This window comes from Populus trichocarpa, chromosome 6, assembly GCF_000002775.5.
Source record: "Populus trichocarpa isolate Nisqually-1 chromosome 6, P.trichocarpa_v4.1, whole genome shotgun sequence".
NCBI lineage: Eukaryota > Viridiplantae > Streptophyta > Magnoliopsida > Malpighiales > Salicaceae > Populus > Populus trichocarpa.
Genome location: NC_037290.2, coordinates 11,010,966 through 11,032,081, shown reverse-complemented (window position 1 = coordinate 11,032,081; position 21,116 = coordinate 11,010,966). Strand labels below are relative to the sequence as shown.

At 33.9% G+C, this 21,116-nt stretch overlaps 1 protein-coding gene across 18 annotated transcripts in view; it reads left to right on the top strand.

Annotated features, from left to right (window-relative positions):
• LOC18100258 (alpha-aminoadipic semialdehyde synthase) overlaps positions 1–21,116 on the top strand; it is a 46,181-nt gene that overhangs the window by 15,524 nt on the left and 9,541 nt on the right. The window contains exons 1-24 of one of the 18 annotated variants that reach the window (XM_006381473.3): positions 3,356–3,755; positions 3,835–3,921; positions 4,007–4,136; positions 4,450–4,629; positions 4,971–5,053; positions 5,329–5,445; positions 5,869–5,944; positions 6,217–6,388; positions 7,020–7,116; positions 7,246–7,412; positions 7,820–7,877; positions 8,676–8,816; positions 9,233–9,580; positions 9,864–9,944; positions 10,321–10,386; positions 10,612–10,729; positions 11,608–11,737; positions 12,836–12,915; positions 13,386–13,544; positions 13,828–14,065; positions 14,249–14,357; positions 14,477–14,638; positions 14,734–14,803; positions 14,901–15,097. In XM_006381473.3, coding sequence (XP_006381535.2) covers positions 3,462–3,755; positions 3,835–3,921; positions 4,007–4,136; positions 4,450–4,629; positions 4,971–5,053; positions 5,329–5,445; positions 5,869–5,944; positions 6,217–6,388; positions 7,020–7,116; positions 7,246–7,412; positions 7,820–7,877; positions 8,676–8,816; positions 9,233–9,580; positions 9,864–9,944; positions 10,321–10,386; positions 10,612–10,729; positions 11,608–11,737; positions 12,836–12,915; positions 13,386–13,544; positions 13,828–14,065; positions 14,249–14,357; positions 14,477–14,638; positions 14,734–14,803; positions 14,901–14,953 — 3,216 coding nt within the window. In that variant the 5' untranslated portion in view covers positions 3,356–3,461 and the 3' untranslated portion in view covers positions 14,954–15,097. Of the gene's footprint in view, positions 1–2,752; positions 2,908–2,993; positions 3,051–3,355; positions 3,756–3,834; positions 3,922–4,006; positions 4,137–4,449; positions 4,630–4,970; positions 5,054–5,328; positions 5,446–5,868; positions 5,945–6,216; positions 6,389–7,019; positions 7,117–7,245; positions 7,413–7,819; positions 7,878–8,675; positions 8,817–9,232; positions 9,581–9,863; positions 9,945–10,320; positions 10,387–10,611; positions 10,730–11,607; positions 11,738–12,835; positions 12,916–13,385; positions 13,545–13,827; positions 14,066–14,248; positions 14,358–14,476; positions 14,639–14,733; positions 14,804–14,900; positions 15,098–17,740; positions 18,018–18,097; positions 18,185–18,267; positions 18,398–18,736; positions 18,917–19,257; positions 19,341–19,616; positions 19,734–20,155; positions 20,232–20,626; positions 20,799–21,116 lie in introns of those variants that run through there. The other 17 variants (XR_008059401.1, XM_052453566.1, XM_052453567.1 and 14 more) reach the window with 17 other exon arrangements.

Genomic DNA, 21,116 nt, shown 5'->3' with positions numbered 1-21,116 from the left:
TAAAAATTATTTTTCAATTTTTTCTTTTTTCAATTGAGTGCTTTTTAGATTTTTGTTTTCAATTTCATACGTTAATGTTTTGTTAATTTTAAATGAATTATCATAATTTATTTTATGAGATTATTTGTTATTTAATGCATATACTTTTTTAGAAGAATAGATATTTTCTTGTTTTTATTTTATCTATTCTTTATTATGATGCTTTTAAAGTTTTTTTTCCTATTTAAAGAGGAATTTTTTTTAGTTTATTTTTTTCTATTAGATTATTATAGTCATTTAGTTTTTTTTTCTCTTATAATGTTTTTGAGTTTTAAACATCATCACATATAACAAACTTGATTATCCTTTGTTCTCGTCAATGTCATTATCGTAGTTTAACATAAATATCATGATATTTTGTTAGCATTCAATTTTGCAAGTGTTTGCTTTTGTTATCATACTATCAAGTCAAATTGTGATATCTAACATCAAAAGTGAGCGTCCAGAGCTAGGCTGTATGAGTAGTGTTGATCGTTAATCTGTTGTACGGGTTTTGGGACGTCAAGCTCAAAAGCGGGCTTGCGTCACAAAGAACAAAACCGTGAGGGCAATAAGGCCCAAAGCAGACAATATACGATAGGTTGGGCCGGGCTATTACACAAATCATGTTTTTTACTAGTCTTCTAGGTTATCTTTGAATTCATCAAATTATGTGGATTACATTATAGAAACTTTAATACGGGTTAATTTTAAACTCGAATTAAACAAGAAATCCAGTTGGTAAAATTCAAAATTAACTCGTTGAGTCATATTTAATAATAATATCAAATAATCTATTACGATCTGAACAACTTTTATTTACGATTTTTTTTTATCTAACTTGTAACATAATGTGCCCAAAAAAAACCTAGTTGTTTTCTAAACTTTATAGGATGCCACTTGTTTTTTTTCCCGTGCACTTTGAAAATCTACTTTCATTTAATTTTATAGTTTTTAAAATAAATATTTTTAAAATTCAAATGATTAAAATTTTAAAATAAAAAATATGTTTTTTAGATAAAATTATTTTTTTCTTGTTAATGTAATTTTTTAATTTCGATGAAAAATGTTTTCTTATGAATAGCAATGGTTATTTAAATGAAAACTTAAAGCAATTAAAATAGATAATCTTGCAAATATAAATGGTTTAAATTTAGAAGGAGAAAAAATGTTTCTTTAGTCAAAAATCTCCTTTTTATTATTCATTTATTTTTCTTATTTTGACTAAAGTATGTCTTTTTATCAGAATAATGATTTTTCAAATAAGAATTTATCATGATCTATATAGAAATTTTCAGCAAACAAAAAAATATATTTTAATTATATTTTTTTATGACTATATAAAAAAATAAAACTACAATTAATATGAAAAATTATATAAAACATTATTCTCATTGAATATTCATGAGCCAAAGCTTTTTAAAAAAATATACTTATTAGGTTTATATATAATTATTCATAAAATAATTATAAATATTACCTTAAAAAAATCTAACATTAGCATAGGTGGCAATATGTCATATATCATTTTATTAATTTTATCTTAAAAAATCGGAAGGGAAGTAGTCTGGGATTCTCACAAGGAAAACGTGACGCCACGGTGTTCCTCTTCTAACTTGTCCCATTTGCCAACAAGAAAGCAGTGTGGGTGGGTGTGGTTAGATAACTTACAAATGGAACAAACGTGGCACTACATTATGGGAAATGTGTGGACCCACCACTTTCTTGCTAATTACGTCAGCCATATCCATATCATATGAATAATCGTCTAGTCACACACAAGTCCTTTCTCAAGAAAAAACAAACAAATAAACTGAAACTCCGGAATGCATGTTCCTCTGAAATAGCAGCACGACAATGGAGGAGTACGAAAAAAATCTAAAAATTAATTAAATTGATAAAATTAAAAAAAAATAATTAAAAAAACTGAATTAAAAAAAACCAATTAAAAATTTAAAAAAACAGGCCAGTTCGGTTCGGTTTTGATTTTATAAGCAAAAAACCAAAAAAACCAAACCGAAACCAAAAAAACGGAGCAAAACCGAAAAAACCGAGCCAAATAAAAAAAACAGAGCCAAACCCGGAAAAAACCGAGCCAAACCGGTTTGAACCGGTTTTTATCCTAAAAACAGAACAGAATCGAAACCGGTCATTTTGACCCGGTTTAAGTTTTTTTAAAAAAAATTTCAGTTTAATTATTTTTTTAATAAAAACTGAAATAAACAGTTTGTTACTCAAATTTTTGTACTCCAGTTCAAAATTCGTAAAAAAAAAAATTAAAAAGTTGCTAGAGGCAGTATTTAAATTTTTTTATTGTTTTATTTTTAAATTATTTTTTTATGGTTTTAGATATTTTGATAGGTTAATGTTAAAATAATTTTTAAAAAATAAAAAAATATTAATTTTAAATATTTTAAATCAAAAAATATTTTATAAAAATAATTGCTATAACATTTTTAAATACATTTTTATTAGGCACTGTTGATTAAAACTTAATTTTTAAAAATTTATTTTTTATATAATAATATTAAAAATATTTTTTAAAAAATAAAAAAAATATTTTTTTATAAAAATAATTACTACAATATTTTTAAATACCTTTTTATTAGGCACTGTCGGTTAAAATTTATTTATTTATATTTTTATATAATAATATTAAAAATAATTTTTAAAAATAAAAAAATATTATTTTAGCTGTAATACATACGATGTTGATATCACATTGAATGACCTGTTCTAGCACTTGCATCCGCACTCACTTTTAACGCCCGGAATCAGAATCAGAGATTATCTCTCGTTCTCTGACAGAAAATAGATAAACAAGAGGAAGATAAAACAGAGTCGTCTCTCTTTTAAATGTGGAGGGACTAAGACTTTTGTGATTAAAAGGTGGCCTTTTCTCATCTCTTCTCTTTCTTTTTATGAATCAGCACTACGATTAATTTTTTATATTTATTCTCTGGTTATATTTTCAGGTTTAAGTGTAAAGCTGCTGGGGATCACTGTGGGGTTTTTGATCAATAAAGTTTCAAGTACTGTGATCCACCTCAAATAGTGCCATGGCTATTTTTTATATATGTATAAGAAAATTGTTCAAAATTTATATTTGTTGATGTAATCCATGCATGCATTATTTGTTCCAGCTCTTAGGAAGAAATAAAAAAATCTGGATAATCATTCTTTCACTTTCAAGCATGTCCGTCGTCATATATTTATTTATTGATCGATTCTGTTTTTTATCGAGACGATAATTGGAGGCTATGTTTTTAAATAATTTGTTTGATTGCGTTTGCAAGTGCAACTGGTTTTGTTCTACTTTAATATTTTATTTTGAAAGTTATCTTGTTTGGAATGGCATAAATAGTTTCAAAATCAAGCATATTAAGGAACAGTTTGTTTCGTCATCTTGCAACAAGGTTATCTTAAATTATAATGCTCAGTGTATGATTGCTTTATTCAGGAAGAACAGGGAAGAAGGTACGTACACCATGCTTGGTAATGGAGTTGTTGGAATCCTCTCGGAGTCAGTGAACAAGTGGGAAAGAAGGACGCCTTTAACCCCCTCTCATTGTGCTCGACTTTTGCATAGTGGGAAGGATAAAACTGGGGTGGCTCGGATAATTGTGCAGCCGTCGACGAAGCGTATTCATCATGATGCGATGTATGAGGATGTTGGCTGTGAGATATCGGATGATTTGTCCGAATGTGGTCTCATCGTGGGAATTAAGCAGCCCAAGGTGATGAGATCGTATGTTCTCTGGTTTTGAAGGGTGACTATGTTAGGAAGTTTGATTGATTTGTTTGGTTTTGGTGCAGCTGGATATGATTCTTCATGATAGAGCTTATGCCTTCTTCTCTCATACTCACAAGGCTCAGAAAGAAAACATGCCTTTGTTGGATAAGGTATTTCTTTGTGTTCATGTCCTTGTTGGCTGTGATAAATTGATGATGATAATTTTGCCCATGCTGATTTCTCTTTGTCATGTAGGTACTAGCTCAGAGGGTGTCATTGTATGACTATGAACTCATTGTTGGGGACCATGGTAAAAGGTTACTTGCATTTGGGAAATTTGCTGGCAGAGCCGGGTTCATTGATTTCTTGGGTGGATTAGGAAAGCGTATGCTCCACTTCTGGAATCCTTTTTACTGATCTTACGCACTTTTATGTCTCGTTTTTGTAGAGGTTGTTTGCATACAATCACAATTACTTCTGCACACTTCTTCCCTGTTTCTCCTTTGAGGGAAAGGGTTGTGGAATTACCTTTTCCTTCTTGTTCTTTTTAACTTCCGGTACGAGGAGGTTGTTTATGTTTATAGGGCCTTATTTCATTTAGTGATGCTGAAATGATGATCCTGTTCTGCTATGTTTGGAATATTCCAGCTGGAGTTGATTTTAACCCTTTTGTTTTTATTACTACAATTTTTCTTCAGGTTATCTAAGTCTTGGATATTCAACACCGTTCCTCTCATTGGGTGAAGCTTACATGTATTCATCCTTGGCTGCTGCCACAGCTGCTGTTATTTCTGTCGGAGAAGAGATCGCTACTTTTGGATTGCCATCAGGAATCTGTCCTTTGGTATTCATATTCACCGGATCTGGAAATGGAAATGGTATGGTAAAGAGCTACTTTATATTCTATTTTCCAAACATCCATGATGTCCTTAGCTGATAGATTCAATATTGTTGCTATCAAAGATGTGGATCATGGTATTAAGTTCAGTCTCTGCACTCTTAGATCACTTGATGATATATCATTCTGTTCTGAAGTATTTTACATGTTTCTTAAGTGCTGCTGTTAATTCAATTACTAGTTGCATTGGAATTTGATTTTCATGTTTATACATTTAAATTGCTCCACATACACGCAAACACAATGATTTCTGCTGCAAACTTTTAAAGGCATATATTTCTCATGCAGTATGTCTCTCTTGTCTTTTCCTTTTCCTAATAGTTTCTCATGGCGCACAAGAGATATTTAAGCTTCTTCCACACACTTTTGTTGATCCAAGCAGACTTCCAGAGCTATTTGCACAAGTAAGCTTTGAGCAACTTTTTGGCAGAAGAAACCACCTGATTACCTCTTTTAAAGAACAGGTTAAGATGAATAGAAAAATCTGACCAGAAACCACAGAAAGTTCTATAGGGGTCTTCAGTTATCATTTCGCTCTAATTTATTGCCACTATACTTTAAAAATGATACCATGCACTCCTGTTCTTCATCATTTCAATTTTCTCACTGTCTCTTTTGCTATTTTGCTCAGCAACATTTCTTTGGCGCTCACCTAAGTCAACTTCTTGTTTTTGCTTAGGGCAGGGATGTCATTCCACCTGAAAAGGCTTCGAAGAGAGTTTTCCAAGTATATGGTTGTGTTGTCACTTGTCAAGACATGGTTGAACACCTAGATTCTTCAAAAACATTTGATAAAGTAAGATTCTCCAGTATTTCTGTTTCTGGTTTTGCTGTCTGTCATACCTGATCAACTATCTTTTTCCTTGCCAAAGTGCATGATACATTTCTACTAGGTCTTGTGGTGTATCGTTCATAGAGTTGATATCTCATCTTTGTGTGAACTGCCTTACTGTCAGCCTCAATAGATTTTAGCTGCTCGATTAACTCTTAGCATACCAAGGACAATCAATTTTCACTTATAGTTTGCTTAATAACCTAAAGTGCTAATCAGTTATTAGATTCCTAACTTTCGAGATGCAAATGTGCTTAGTAATTCTTTAAAGCCTTGGAAGTCATTGATATTCAATTAAGAGTGAACACTTGGTTTCTTTGAATTCATTGGGATTGTATGTGTTAAATTTGAACTATTCTGACCATAGATGTTTTGTTTTCGGTGCAGACAGACTATTATGCACATCCAGAGCACTACAAGCCCATTTTCCATGAAAAAATAGCCCCATATGCATCTGTTATTGGTATAATATTTATTTTTCCGTAAGCTATTGTCATTTCTGAGTTCACACAGTAAAGTTTCTGCTATTACAAGCGAGCTCTTGCTGATGGAGTTTCCTTGTTGACCTCCAAATTGTCAAGCCTTATTAGATTATTTCAAAAATAATTTTTGAGCTCGAGCTCCTGATTTATGCTTATAAATGACCCAACTTCGGATCAAAATGTGTTTCTCTGTCCTTTTAGTTGTAGAATCATTGTGTGCTATTAGTAACTGTTTAACTTTACTGTACTGCAGTCAATTGCATGTACTGGGAAAAAAGATTTCCTCGGTTGTTGAGTACCCAGCAGCTTCAAGATCTAACGAGGAGAGGATGTCCGCTTATTGGAATTGCTGACATAACTTGTGATATTGAGGGCTCATTAGAGTTCATTAACCAAACCACATCAATTGACTCACCATTCGTGAGGTATTACGTTTTTAGCTTCTAGTATTTCATGAAATACATTGTATGCCAACTATTTTCTTGTCCTATGCTTTATTGATTTTTTCCTTGTTTAGTTTGACTGAAATTGGAGATGGTGATGATCATGCAGGCAGTTGTTTAGGTGTTTTACTACGCTTGTTTGCTTGCGTAGCTTTAACTAAGATCTTAAATAACATCAATCTAACATCCCATTTGGGGGAAATTAAGAGATGGTGCATAAATTAATTCATTTAATTATTTTCTCTCTTTCTAATAACATGTAACCCTTCAATTCATGAATACACCGAGCATCTTTAAAAACCAACTTTTACTCCCCTTAAAAATTGCTTTTGGAAGAAGTGCAACCCCAAAGGATGATGGAACCTAAGAAGGAAATTGTCACAAATGATTAACAGAAACTCAAAATGAAACTTTTCTTTCAACTGTCTCCCTAAAGACAAACAGTGTGGCTTGTCTCTGCTGATTCCACTTAGAGTGCTTGGATTTTGCTTTTCTAGTATTTGTAGTTTGCTTCACACCTTCACCAGCTGAAGCTCTAACATGCATCCTGGCCAACAATAACTTTCAATTGCTATTTACTATTCCTGTGTTGATTGGTTATCATTGTTGTCAGATATGATCCATTAAATGATTCGTATCACCATGGCATGGAGGGTGATGGTGTGATATTTTCATCCATTGACATTCTTCCTACACAGTTTGCAAAAGAGGTTTGTTATTCCAATCCTTAACCTTTAAGCTTGTAATTGTTCTTTCTCTTAGCAATAGGTCTAGGTTACTCGTGCATTATCTAATCAATGTTCATGGTAACATGTACCAAACCAATAAATCTTGGAAAGGCTTCCCAACATTTCGGAGACATACTATCCCAATTTATTGGCAGTTTGGCTTCAACAACTGACATTACTAAGCTACCTTCACATCTAAGGAATGCTTGCATAGCCCATGGAGGAGCACTTGCCCCCTTGTTTGAATACATTCCACGCATGCGAAAGTCTGATTCAGAGTAAGCTTTTTTATTCCATTTCATAATATTTTTTCTTTCCTTCTCTTTGACATTATTTATTTGTGCGGTGAATTACTGCCTACCAGTTTTGGATGTCACCACATAGATTTACAGATCAAACCTCACAGTTTGAAAACCACCTTCGTCCTTTGAAACTTATATAGTCGAAGAAGGGAAGGAGGCGGGGGTAATATTAAGTTTTAGAGGACTAGTTCTGCTTTTACCTGGCAATGAAATAAAATTGACCAGCAACAAGGTTTCTGCAAACCTTTGGCTATAGTATCAAGTCATTGGATTTGTAATGCATTCAAATGATCCAAGAGATCTGTGAAAGCTATTGCGTCTATTCAGAATGTATATGCTGTCTTCTGTTAGTAATAACATGAACGCTTTTTCATGATGTGCAGAGATATAGCAGAAAGTCATACAAATTTAAAGTCTAGCAAGTATAAGTTCAGTATTTTGGTAAGTTATTCAGTTTTGCTTGCGCGTTTGTATTCCAGATTAAATATAATTTGTAGATCATGCTATTTGTTTTCATAATTTATGCTGGCAAATGAGAATGAGTACAAATTTCTTTGAGAAAACAAAGTAGAGAAGCCAAAGATTCAAGTTAACGTTACATCGTTTAAAACCTAGCTCCATCAGCAAATATGGAGCAAATGTTTTCATCATATCAAATGATGGAAGCACAAAAATGCAAAGGCTTCTCTTATTATAGTAATCAAAATCTGATCACACCCGTTTACCAACTTCCTTTCAAAACTCGTGGAACTAAAGAACTGCTCTCTCAACATGTTCTGGTTATAGCCAAAAGAAATGGGTAGACACTGCTAAACATTGTTCCCAAGGGTGCTGGCATAATAGAGAAAATTGAGTAATGCTATTTCCCAAGAGAAAGCAACAAGAAATAGATTAGCACAAAATAGTGAGTAATCAAATCATGGGACCCACGCGGGACATGGACTTTCCTTGTATTCTATTCTAATGGCTTCCTTTTTTTTTTTCTTGTAAAATATACTTATTCAAAAGTCCAATAGAGACCATCTTAAGCAAGGTTTTCTATTTTCTAACTCTTGGTGATGTGATGCCTCATATGCCAGCTCAATAAAGAGCTTAGCTGAAGTAGTTGGAAAGATAAAAGATTATTGACTCATTTCAATTAAAGCCACACGAAATTATATTGGCCACTCATTTTATAATCCTAGGATTCCTTGCAGCATCTCATGCATGATCGGCTGCTCTTATGATTATAATTGACAGGTATCTCTGAGTGGACACTTATTTGATCAATTCCTAATAAATGAGGCATTAGATATCATCGAAGCTGCTGGTGGCTCCTTCCACCTGGTTAAGTGTCAAGTGGGTCAAAGTGCTACTGCTATGTCATACTCTGATCTCGAAGTGAGTAGACCTTATTTCAGTTTGATCCTGTTTATGCAAGAGAAATTTCTTCACACGTTTGGATAAAATTAAACTTGTTGGTGTTTGTTTTTCAGTTCTTTTTTATTTTAATCTCTAAGTTATCTTTGAATTATATTTGATTTCTTACACGAAACAGATCAGCTGTGATCGTGCAAATACCTCTGTCAAAGCTGTGTTTATTTGTCAGGAATAATTTTGACAGATAGCTGCCTTTTGATGTTCTAGTTCTTTGTTGATATGCTCAGAAAATTAGCGATTATTTTTATATGCTCATATAATTAAAGATTGAAGTGGAAACTTTATTGAACCTAATAACCATAAGCAAAAAACATTGCATTTTGCCAACATGGGATTTCTTCAAACCTCATGACAGGTTTTCCTATTGCTTTGGACAGGTTGGTGCACATGATAGGGCAGTTCTGAATCAAATTATTGATTCTTTAACTTCTCTTGCCAATCCAGATGAAAGTAATGGAACTTTAAATAAAGAAGGAAATAGAATTTCCTTGAAGGTTGGTAAAGTCCAGCAGAATGACATGAATAAGGGAAATGATACAAAAAGGAAGGCCGCTGTTCTAATTATTGGTGCAGGCCGCGTCTGTCGACCAGCTGTTGAGCTTTTAACATCAAATGAAAACACTTCATCTCGTGAATGGTACAAGGCATGTCTGAATACTGATTTTGAAGGGCAGAATGTAGTCGAAGTTGTCGTTGCTTCTCTTTATCTTAAGGATGCAGAAGAGGTATAATTGAGAAAAAAACCTCTAAACTTTACCTTATCAATTTCTGGTGAGAACAGCAAGGTTTCAACTTATGTTATAATGACAAAATTTTAATTCTCAAGGATGTGAATTAGTAGTAACCATAACAATGATGGTTATATCTGTGCATCCATGTCAGTGTTGTATTTATTCAGATATAAATTGGTGTGCATATTATTCTTTTGCATTCAAAAGCTTTAACTTGGTGTGCTTGCTATTCTTTTCATTAGAAAGTTCTGACATAATATTAATTGGTCTGGTGCAGATTATAGATGGAATTCCTAATGCATCGGCAGTTCAGCTTGATGTGAAGGATGATGAAAGTCTTTGCAAGTATATTTCACAGGTAAAGTCCTCTTTCTATGCAATATGATTCAAAGGGATATATATCATATATTCATCAGAAATTGGCTGCACTAGTTCTTGAGAAACAATGTTGTGATGATAAATTCTATCATTATCAATTTAATGACACTTAGATGAGTGTTGGCTTCACAACCTAAGAAAAAATAGCATGCACCTATAATGAATGATACTTTACCAACTGGAGAATAAGGCAGAGATTTGTTAACTGGCTGCAATATGGTAGAAATCACCGCATTATGACATCTGGAAAATCTACTTCAACTTCACCCTAACATGGTTTTTTTCCCAAGATAAGATAAGATAAGTGCGGGATCATGGTTTTATATATCGCCAATGTTTTTCTTGCCCTTGTGCAGGTTGAGGTTGTTGTCAGCTTACTTCCCCCTAGTTGCCACGTAATCATAGCTAATGCATGCATCAAGGTATTGTACTCTTTATTGATATTCATTATGCATCATAGTCCGTTCACATTGATTTTGATGGAAAATTAAGCCTGATACTAAAATGAGGTTCATCATACAAGTTGTTTTTGTTGTCTCCACAAATTCTTGAAGTTCAATGTCATTTATTGGATATGTTAGAAATATTGCAATGCTTTACATTATTTCTTTCTTCTAGCTAAGGACATGACTTGTCTCTTGATTCAGCTTAAAAAGCATCTTGTCACAGCAAGCTACGTTGATGATTCTATGTCATTTCTACATGAAGAGGCAAAAGCTGCTGATATTACTATTCTTGGCGAGATGGGTTTGGATCCAGGAATTGGTAATTTCCATTATAAAGAAAATCATGTATTACACTGTTACTATATCTCACATTTTCCTTGATAATGTATGCTTCCATGATGTCTTTTTCTTTTTCTTCCTTTTTTTTTTGTGGGGGGGTTGGGGGGGGGGGGGGTGAGGGGGGCTAAGTCCCTCTGTTTAGTTCATAAGGAGGCCATCCACACCTAGACCAGTGCATTCACAAAAGAATTTTTTCTGCCGCCTCTTGTAGGATTCAAACCCTGATGATAGCATGGGAGCAAACCCATTTACCAACCAGCTAAGCCTTTCAAGGCTAGCTTCTATTTCTAAACATAACCACATGAATGACATGTGCTGATCAACAACTTCCTTTAAAAATACATAAACACATAGGTCTGGTTTCATTCTAGATTTTGCTAGAAGACCAAACATCGAAGTTTTATGTTTTGAGATCCAAAGGCTTAACATACTTATTACCAGTTTACAATATCCTTAGCATGATAAGATTATTAATTTCATGTAGAGTCATAATCAGGAGGTATCCAGTATAGATGCATTTGTTGACTTCAAAAGGACCTTCCTGAAATTTAGAGCATCATTCTGTCCATATTTTTTCATCATATTTTACTATCATTTCATGCAACTTAATGACTTGAACCCATTTCCAACATCAGCCATGAAGATTTATAGTCTTGGATTCAGATTTCTCATATAAGTTTTAATTATTTTTTCATCAAACTAAAGCCATTTTTTTCCTTAAAGCTTTCATTTGTTCTTTGTATCTGTGGTTGTTAATATCTAAAAATAACAACCCAGCAGATTTTTGAAAACCAAAATGTATACATGATTTCCTGTTACCTGCTTTTGTTTTGATCTGTAATTACACATTGTTTTCAGATCATATGATGGCAATGAAGATGATCAACAATGTACGTGTTCGGAAAGGGAGAATAAAATCCTTCACTTCTTATTGTGGAGGACTCCCATCCCCAGCAGCTGCAAATAACCCATTAGCATATAAATTCAGGTATTTCCTGAAACTGCTTACACTATAAAAACCTAGCTATGTGGCCCGGCTTCCTTGAAAGTTACCTTTTCTAGTGGTTTTCCTTCTCATGTTTTTGCTGGGTATTGGAAATTAAGTGGACTTGCACATCACCATGCAATTGGACAGTATGATTGAGTTTCCATATCATTGTGAATTAATCAGGGAGATCCGGAAAATTAACTGCTCTATCACAAATCAACACTGATCAGTGAGTTTTACTCTTATGGGTACTGTTGACTAAAACGACCAGTTCTTTTTAATATGAGCTGTAATGCTGTTGTATTGATCCCTTTTGAAGTACGCTTGCCCGTTTGTAAGATAATAGACAATGACGTACTTGTTAAACTATAGGATTAGAATGTCTTAAGTGCGATTTTACAAGTTTTTGTTGATATTCCAATTTGTTTGGATATTCTTCGGTACCTTCATGACTTTGCTGGATCACTACTGCATTGGCTTAGAGAACCAGGATTCTCTATTTTCTTGTGATTTGGCCTGTAAACAAGTAGATGCTCATGCTAGTGGTTACTAATAAGCAACTAAGTCTAATATATTAACAGAAGGCAAGGGAGAATGAGAGAAATAGGTTAAGCTCGTTATGTGGCCTAAAGGTTCTTTTAACTCGATATCTTTGAGATGGCTGTTTCAGCAACTCTTAAATCACCAACTTCTTTCTTGTTTCCTTTCCCACTCTGGTAACATTGTTTTCTGTTACAGCTAAGTATTGGATTGTTCACTGAATAAGTACCTCTAAATATGAATGGACAGTTGTATTCTTGATCATTTTATACCCTAGAGACGATCCAGAATTTGTTCAGCTGTTCTTCCCTTTACTTTGACAAATGTTCACCTTTATCTCCTTATCTCTTGTGTAATTGATTTCCTTATTTCTCTGCACTGTTGGTTCATTATCACACTGCATAAATTGTGCTTATTGTAAAAGTTTCTGACTGCAAATTAAGAAGGAAGATTCATTAAATGTTCTCTTATAGAAAATAATTTTGAAGGAAGATTTCTTTTGCAGTAATTCTAACTTAAAATGGGTTACGGCAGTTACTGACCTTTTTAGTTGTTCAGCTGGAGCCCTGCAGGAGCCATCCGATCTGGGCGCAATCCGGCCACATATAAAAATCATGGTGAAATTGTGCATGTTGATGGTAAGTGGCCTGGAATAAGGAAAATTTATAAATCCAAGTAGTAGGATATGTATCTTTTTTGTTTCTTATTATAGACCAGAAATGGAATATTTCTCATGTCTGCAAGAAAAAATCATACTTGACCTTTATCACCAAAATGTATCTAATTTATTTACATGACAATCACATATTCATAATTTTATTTTATTTCATACATAAATGTATGAAAAACACTATTTTGTTTTTTAAAAAAACATTATTGGAAGGCTATATGATCACTCAAAAGAACATTTAGAAAAAATCATTTTTTTTTTTAAAAAAAAAACATTATTTTAATACATTTCAGAGGGAAAAACACTTTCAAAAGCAACCACAACCACACTTTCAAACACGAATGGAAGGCTATATGATCACTCAAAAGAATCAATGTTTAATCTCTCAAGGTTTTTTCTTTTCTGATTTGTTTTTCACTTTATTGTTTGAACTTACAGGTGAGAAACTTTATGATTCAGCATTCAGATATCGGATACCGAATTTTCCAGCTTTTGCATTAGAATGTCTTCCAAATCGCAATTCTTTAGTTTATGGAAAACTGTATGGCATAGAAGATGAAGCATCCACCATCTTTCGTGGAACGCTCCGCTATGAAGGTATAACATGTCTTTGGCCCCTTCGAATATGTATTATTTAAGCTGATCTCTAAGAAAATATAATTGCAAAAATTATTTTTCAGTAGATTGAGCACTAGGACTTTGTTAACCGAGGAACTAAATCCAACATACTTTTTTTTGTCATAGCTGAAAATGGAAGTGGTTTTCTTCTCCTAGTTCACCCCATTGTCTTGGCTTCCTGTTCTGCTTTGTGTCCTCAAAAAAAGGGGGGCAAGGAACTTTGTATGTCCCTCTAGAACTTATTTTCTGATTATTTGTGTAGGGTTTGGCGAAATAATGGGGACACTTGCAAGTATTGGTCTATTTAATACTGAATCTCATCTAGTTTTAAGACATGGACAGAGACCCTCATTCAAAAGATTCCTTTGTGAACTGCTAAACATTGTTAGTGAAATTCCGGATGGAGTTCCGCTAGGAGAGAAGCACATTAGTGAGAGAATTGTTGCACTTGGGCATTGCAAAGAGCAAGGAACAGCAGTAAGGACGGCCAGAACCATTATGTAAGCTATCACATTCTGCTGGAGAAACTAACAATGCATAACTTCGGGCTGAGATGCATAGTAAATGGTGGAATAGCTGCAATTGCATAAACCTATTCCAATCAGTAGTAATTTTATTTATTATCAACTGCTTTGCATGCTGTGACATACTCATATCAAGTATTGTTCTACCGTGTGGACTAGATATTTAGGACTTCATGAGCAGACAGAAATTCCTGTCTCCTGCCAAAGTGCATTTGATGTTACCTGTTACCGCATGGAAGAAAGGTTGGCCTATTCCAGCACAGAACAGGTATGCACCTTGCAGTAAAATAATATACGTAGTGTCATATAATTCAGTTTTTTTTTTTTTTAATGATTCCTTGTTCTTGGCAGAAACTAATAATTCCCACTTGTGAAATTTATGGTCAGGATATGGTGCTTTTGCATCATGAAATGGAGGTAGAATTCCCTGACAGCCAAGCTACAGAGAACCATAAGGGCACACTACTAGAATTTGGAAGGACCGGGAATGGGAAAACAACCACTGCCATGGCTCTCACTGTTGGTATTCCAGTGGCCATTGGAGCTCTGGTATTTGTTTGCTTCAATTCTCCAGCACTGTTATTTTTATTTTCATCAGTTTTCAGGGAATGCTCTAACCAAGACGTTGATTTCAATTTCCACAGCTCTTGCTAGAGAACAAGATCAATACAAGAGGTGTCTTGAGACCTTTTGAACCTGAAGTATATGTACCAGGTAAATGAAAATCCACTCCTCTCCGGTTATGGTGCTGCTGAGAAGACATGACATTGAAATATGTTTTTGAATGATGATATGTTTGGTGGTCTTGCAGCACTGGACATCTTACAAGCGTATGGCATCAAGGTGATGGAGAAGGTTGAGTGACCCGAGACTGTTCGGTACATCTCTGGTTTCATTTCCCTGTACAGATGTTGACATATAATTGAAAGGTTAAACTGATCATGATATGCCTATGATGTTATGAAACTGGATGGTTTATTTGTGAAATCAAGCAACATTTATCTCTAAGGTCTTGTCAAAGAATTTTTATGGATCGTTTTAGATTTTATCCAACCATAGATGAATAAGACTTGAGATTACTTGAAGAAATCTTGTATTTCCAAAAAAATTTCTTAATTCCTTAATTTTTACATTATGAACAAACTTTTCTTAAGGGTGGTGTTCTTCAGTTCCTCATTCAGAGCATCAGAATAAGTGTTCATGAAAGTGTCCTCCCCGTCCACATTATCCTCAGAAGCTTCCATAATATCACTCTCATCTTCAGACTCATCTGAGAAAAATTAGTTGCAAGTAATAAATTAAGAAACATGGAAAAGAGCCTTCCATTCATGTGCTAATGCTTTGTCTCAAGAAAGAGCTGATATGCTGCATGCACGAACAAGATCGCCAAATCATGGGAGCACACTCAATCTTTAAGGGACCAAGAGAGAGAGACTCAAAAACTATAATTAAACACTATATTAACATGTACTAAGCGATTATTACTCACTATCTCACATATATGGTGGATTGGAGCATTGATTTATTTATTTTTTTAATTGATTCTTTAACTTTTATTTTGCACGATTAAGTTTTTTTAAATTCAAATCAACACTCAATTGTATAATTTTGTTTAGAGATAATTAAATTGAAAAATAAAGGACTTAAAAAAAAAACAAGTGAAATAAATAGGGGCTTTGAAATTTGTCTTAAAAATTTATTTTTATTTTCTATTTTTTTGGCTCTTTATTTTGCTGTCACCTTATTTTTTTTATCATATTATTAAATTAATTAAAATTTAACCGGATTATCAATTATTTTTTACTTTTTAAAAAAACATAATCATCTCTTAAATTATTATTTTTGAGTTAAATGTTTTTGATCCGCCCATGTAACTAATCTAGTTTCTTTCTAAAATAAATATCCCTACAAAATCTATTATGCGGACCCGCATCATTCTTCCCGGGTTAGAAAGAACTTGAGGATGGAGAGTTTGTCTGGGGATAAGCATCCCGAAGCTCGAGATCCAATGCAAGAAAGTCAGCCTCTGAAATCCATGTAGCATCTAAATTTGGATGACATAGCCATATGAAAACATGATGGCGAGTACAAGAACATCTAATTAAGAGTTTGTTTTTCACCTCACTGAATCTCCCACATGAAAAATCGCTGCTTGCACCTTACTTCATTATAAAATTTGCACTTAGATTTGGGTTGGATCCGGTCTGACCATGAACAATAAAAACACTCTTCATTATTAACGTGAATAGTAGAGAATGAATTAATTCATTCTTCACTGTTCACGTCAACAGTGAATTGTGGACAACGAAATAATTCACTATTCACTGTGCAGAGTAAACAGTGAAGAGTGAATTAATTCACTTTATACTATTCACCTTGTGAAATACGTCTCAAAAAAATAACTAAAAGCTACCCTTTTTTATCCTGTGGTTTCAACGAAAATGTTAACGGGTTCATAAACAATAATTTACATTTAAAATATAACCAAATACTTTATTTTTATGGTCTATTCTAAAATAAGAAGTAACCACGAACTCGAAAGAAGTGCGGGTGGACGTGGGTAGATAACTCACAAATGGAACAAACGTGGCACAACATTATAGGAAATGTGTGTACCCACAACTTTCTTGCTAATTACGTCAGCCATATCCATATCATAAGATATTAAGAATAATCGTCTAGTCACACACAAGTCTTTGCTCAAGAAAAAACAAACAAATAAACTGAAACCTCGTAACGCATCTTCCTCTGAAACAGCGAAAGTGTTTTTTACTCAAATGTTTGTACTTTAGTTCAAAATCCGTAACAAAAAAAATTAAGAAAAAGTTGTAAGAGGCGGTTTGTTTAAATATTTAAAAAATAAAAAAATATTATTTTAATTATAATACATTATCAAGTGCTGATATGACTGTTCTAGCACTTGCATCCGAGATTATCTCTTTTAAATGTGGAGGGACTAAGACTTTTGTGATTAAAAGGTGGCCTTTTCTCATCTCTTCTCTTTTCTTTTTATGAATCAGCACCACGATTAATTTTTTAATATTTGATCTCTGATTATTTTTTAAAGTTTATTAATAATATGATAATAATCTGAAAATATTAAAAAATTAATTTAAAGTAAAAAAAAATTAAAAATTAAAATTTTTAAAAATCATTTTTAAAACGTAAAAACAAATAATAAAGCTGATGAAGATCACTGTGGGGTTTTTGATCATTAAAGTTTCAATTACTGTGATCCTGCCATGACTATTCTTTTACATATATAAGAATATTGTTCAAAATTTATATTTGTTGATGTAATCCATGCATGCATTATTTGTTCCACCTCTGAGGAAGAAATAAAAAAATCTGGATAATCATTCTTTCACTTTCAAGCATGTCCATCGTCATATATTTATTTATTGATCGATTATGTTCTTTATCGAGACGATAATTGGAGGCTATGTTTTTAAATAATTTGTTTGATTGCGTTTGCAAGTGCATCTGGTTTTGTTCTACTTTAATATTTTTTTAATTTTATTTTGAAAGTTATCTTGTTTGGAATGGCATAAATAGTTTCAAAATCAAGCATACCAAGGAACAGTTTGTTTCGTCATCTTGCAACAAGGTAATCTTAAATTATAATGCTCAGTGTATGCTTGCTTTATTCAGGAAGAACAGGGAAGAAGGTACGTACACCATGCTTGGTAATGGAGTTGTTGGAATCCTCTCGGAGTCAGGGAACAAGTGGGAAAGAAGGGCGCCTCTAACCCCCTCTCATTGTGCTCGACTTTTGCATAGTGGGAAGGATAAAACTGGGGTGGCTCGGTTAATTGTGCAGCCGTCGACGAAGCGTATTCATCTTGATGCGATGTATGAGGATGTTGGCTGTGAGATATCGGATGATTTGTCCGAATGTGGTCTCATCGTGGGAATTAAGCAGCCCAAGGTGATGAGATCGTATGTTCTCTGGTTTTGAAGGGTAACTATGTTTGGAAGTTTGATTGGATTTGTTTGGTTTTGGTGCAGCTGGATATGATTCTTCCTGATAGAGCTTATGCCTTCTTCTCTCATACTCACAAGGCTCAGAAAGAAAACATGCCTTTGTTGGATAAGGTATTTCTTTGTGTTCATGTCCTTGTTGGCTGTGATAAATTGATGATGATAATTTTGCTCATGCTGATTTCTCTGTCATGTAGGTACTAGCTCAGAGGGTGTCATTGTATGACTATGAACTCATTGTTGGGGACCATGGTAAAAGGTTACTTGCATTTGGGAAATTTGCTGGCAGAGCCGGGTTCATTGATTTCTTGGGTGGATTAGGAAAGCGTATGCTCCACTTCTGGAATCCTTTTTACTGATCTTACACTGTTGATTTGATGAACTGTTGTTATGCACTTTTATGTCTCGTTTTTGTAGAGCTTGTTCGCATACAATCACAATTACTTCTGCACACTTCTTCCCTGTTTCTCCTTTGAGGGAAAGGGTTGTGGAATTACCTTTTCTTCTTGTTCTTTTTAACTTCCGGTACGAGGAGGCTGTTTATGTTTATAGGGCCTTATTTCATTTAGTGATGCTGAAATGATGATCCTGTTCTCCTATGTTTGGAATATTCCAGCTGGAGTTGATTTTAACCCTTTTGTTTTTATTACTACAATTTTTCTTCAGGTTATCTAAGTCTTGGATATTCAACACCGTTCCTCTCATTGGGTGAAGCTTACATGTATTCATCCTTGGCTGCTGCCAAAGCTGCTGTTATTTCTGTCGGAGAAGAGATCGCTACTTTTGGATTGCCATCAGGAATCTGTCCTTTGGTATTCCTATTCACCGGATCTGGAAATGGAAATGGTATCGTAAAGAGCTACTTTATTTTCTATTTCCCAAACATCCATGATGTCCTTAGCTGATAGATTCAATATTGTTGCTATCAAAGATGTGGATCATGGTTTTAAGTTCAGTCTCTGCACTCTTAGATCACTTGATGATATATCATTCTGTTCTGAAGTATTTTACATGTTTCTTAAGTGCTGCTGTTAATTCAATTACTAGTTGCAGTGGAATTTGATTTTCATGTTTATACATTTAAATTGCTCCACATACACGCAAACACAATGATTTCTGCTGCAAACGTTTAAAGGCATATATTTCTCATGCAGTATGTCTCTCTTGTCTTTTCCTTTTCCTAATAGTTTCTCATGGCGCACAAGAGATATTTAAGCTTCTTCCACACACTTTTGTTGATCCAAGCAGACTTCCAGAGCTGTTTGCACAAGTAAGTTTCGAGCAACTTTTTTGGCAGAAGAAACCACCTGATTACCTTTTTTAAAGAACAGGTTAAGATGAATAGAAAAATCTGACCAGAAACCACAGAAAGTTCTATAGGGGTCTTCAGTCATCATTTTGCTCTAATTTATTGCCACTATACTTTAAAAATGATACTATGTACTCCTGTTCTTCATCATTTCAATTTTCTCACTGTCTCTTTTGCTATTTTGCTCAGCAACATTTCTTTGGCGCTCACCTAAGTCAACTTCTTGTTTTTGCTTAGGGCAGGGATGTCATTCCACCTGAAAAGGCTTCGAAGAGAGTTTTCCAAGTATATGGTTGTGTTGTCACTTGTCAAGACATGGTTGAACACCGAGATTCTTCAAAAACATTTGATAAAGTAAGATTCTCCGTATTTCTATTTCTGGTTTTGCTGTCTGTCATACCTGATCAACTATCTTTTCCCTTGCCAGAGGGCATGATACATTTCTACTAGGTCTTGTGGTGTATCGTTCATAGAGTTGATATCTCATCTTTGTGTGAACTGCCTTACTGTCAGCCTCGATAGATTTTAGCTGCTCAATTAACTCTTAGCATACCAAGGACAATCAATTTTCACTTATAGTTTGCTTAATAACCTAAAGTGCTAATCAGTTATTAGATTCCTAACTTTCGAGATGCAAATGTGCTTAGTAATTCTTTAAAGCCTTGGAAGCCATTTATCTTCAATTAAGAGTGAACACTTGGTTTCTTTGAATTCATTGGGATTGTATGTGTTAAATTTGAACTATTCTGACCATGGATGTTTTGTTTTCGGTGCAGACAGACTATTATGCACATCCAGAGCACTACAAGCCCATTTTCCATGAAAAAATAGCCCCATATGCATCTGTTATTGGTATAATATTTATTTTTCCGTAAGATATTGTCATTACTGAGTTCACACAGTAAAGTTTCTGCTATTACAAGCGAGCTCTTGCTGATGGAGTTTCCTTGTTGACCTCCAAATTGTCAAGCCTTATTAGATTATCTCAAAAATAATTTTTGAGCCCAAGCTCCTGATTTATGCTTATACTCAAGCTCCTGATTTATGCTTACAAACTACCCAAATTCGGGTCAAAATGTGTTTCTCTGTCCTTTTAGTTATAGAAATCCTTTTTTCTTGGTAGATGAATAGATAAAAAGTTTCTAATTAAATGGCCAAACTTCTAGTATATTAATGTGTTTCTCTCTCCTTTTAGTTATAGAATCATTGTGTGCTATTAGTAACTGTTTAACTTTACTGTACTGCAGTCAATTGCATGTACTGGGAAAAAAGATTTCCTCGGTTGTTGAGTACCCAGCAGCTTCAAGATCTAACGAGGAGAGGTTGTCCGCTTATTGGAATTGCTGACATAACTTGTGATATTGAGGGCTCATTAGAGTTCATTAACCAAACCACATCAATTGACTCACCATTCGTGAGGTATTACGTTTTAGCTTCTTGTATTTCATGAAATACATTGTATGCCAACTCTTTTCTTGTCCCCTGCTTCATTGATTTTTTCCTTGTTTAGTTTGACTGAAATTGGAGATGGTGATGATCGTGCAGGGAGTCGTTTAGGTGTTTTACTACGCTTGTTTGCTTGCGTAGCTTTAACTAAGATCTTAAATAACATCAATCTAACATCCCATTTGGGGGAAATTAAGAGATGGTGCATAAATTAATTCATTTAATTATTTTCTCTCTTTCTAATAACATTTAACCCTTCAATTTATGAATACACCGAACATCTTTAAAAAC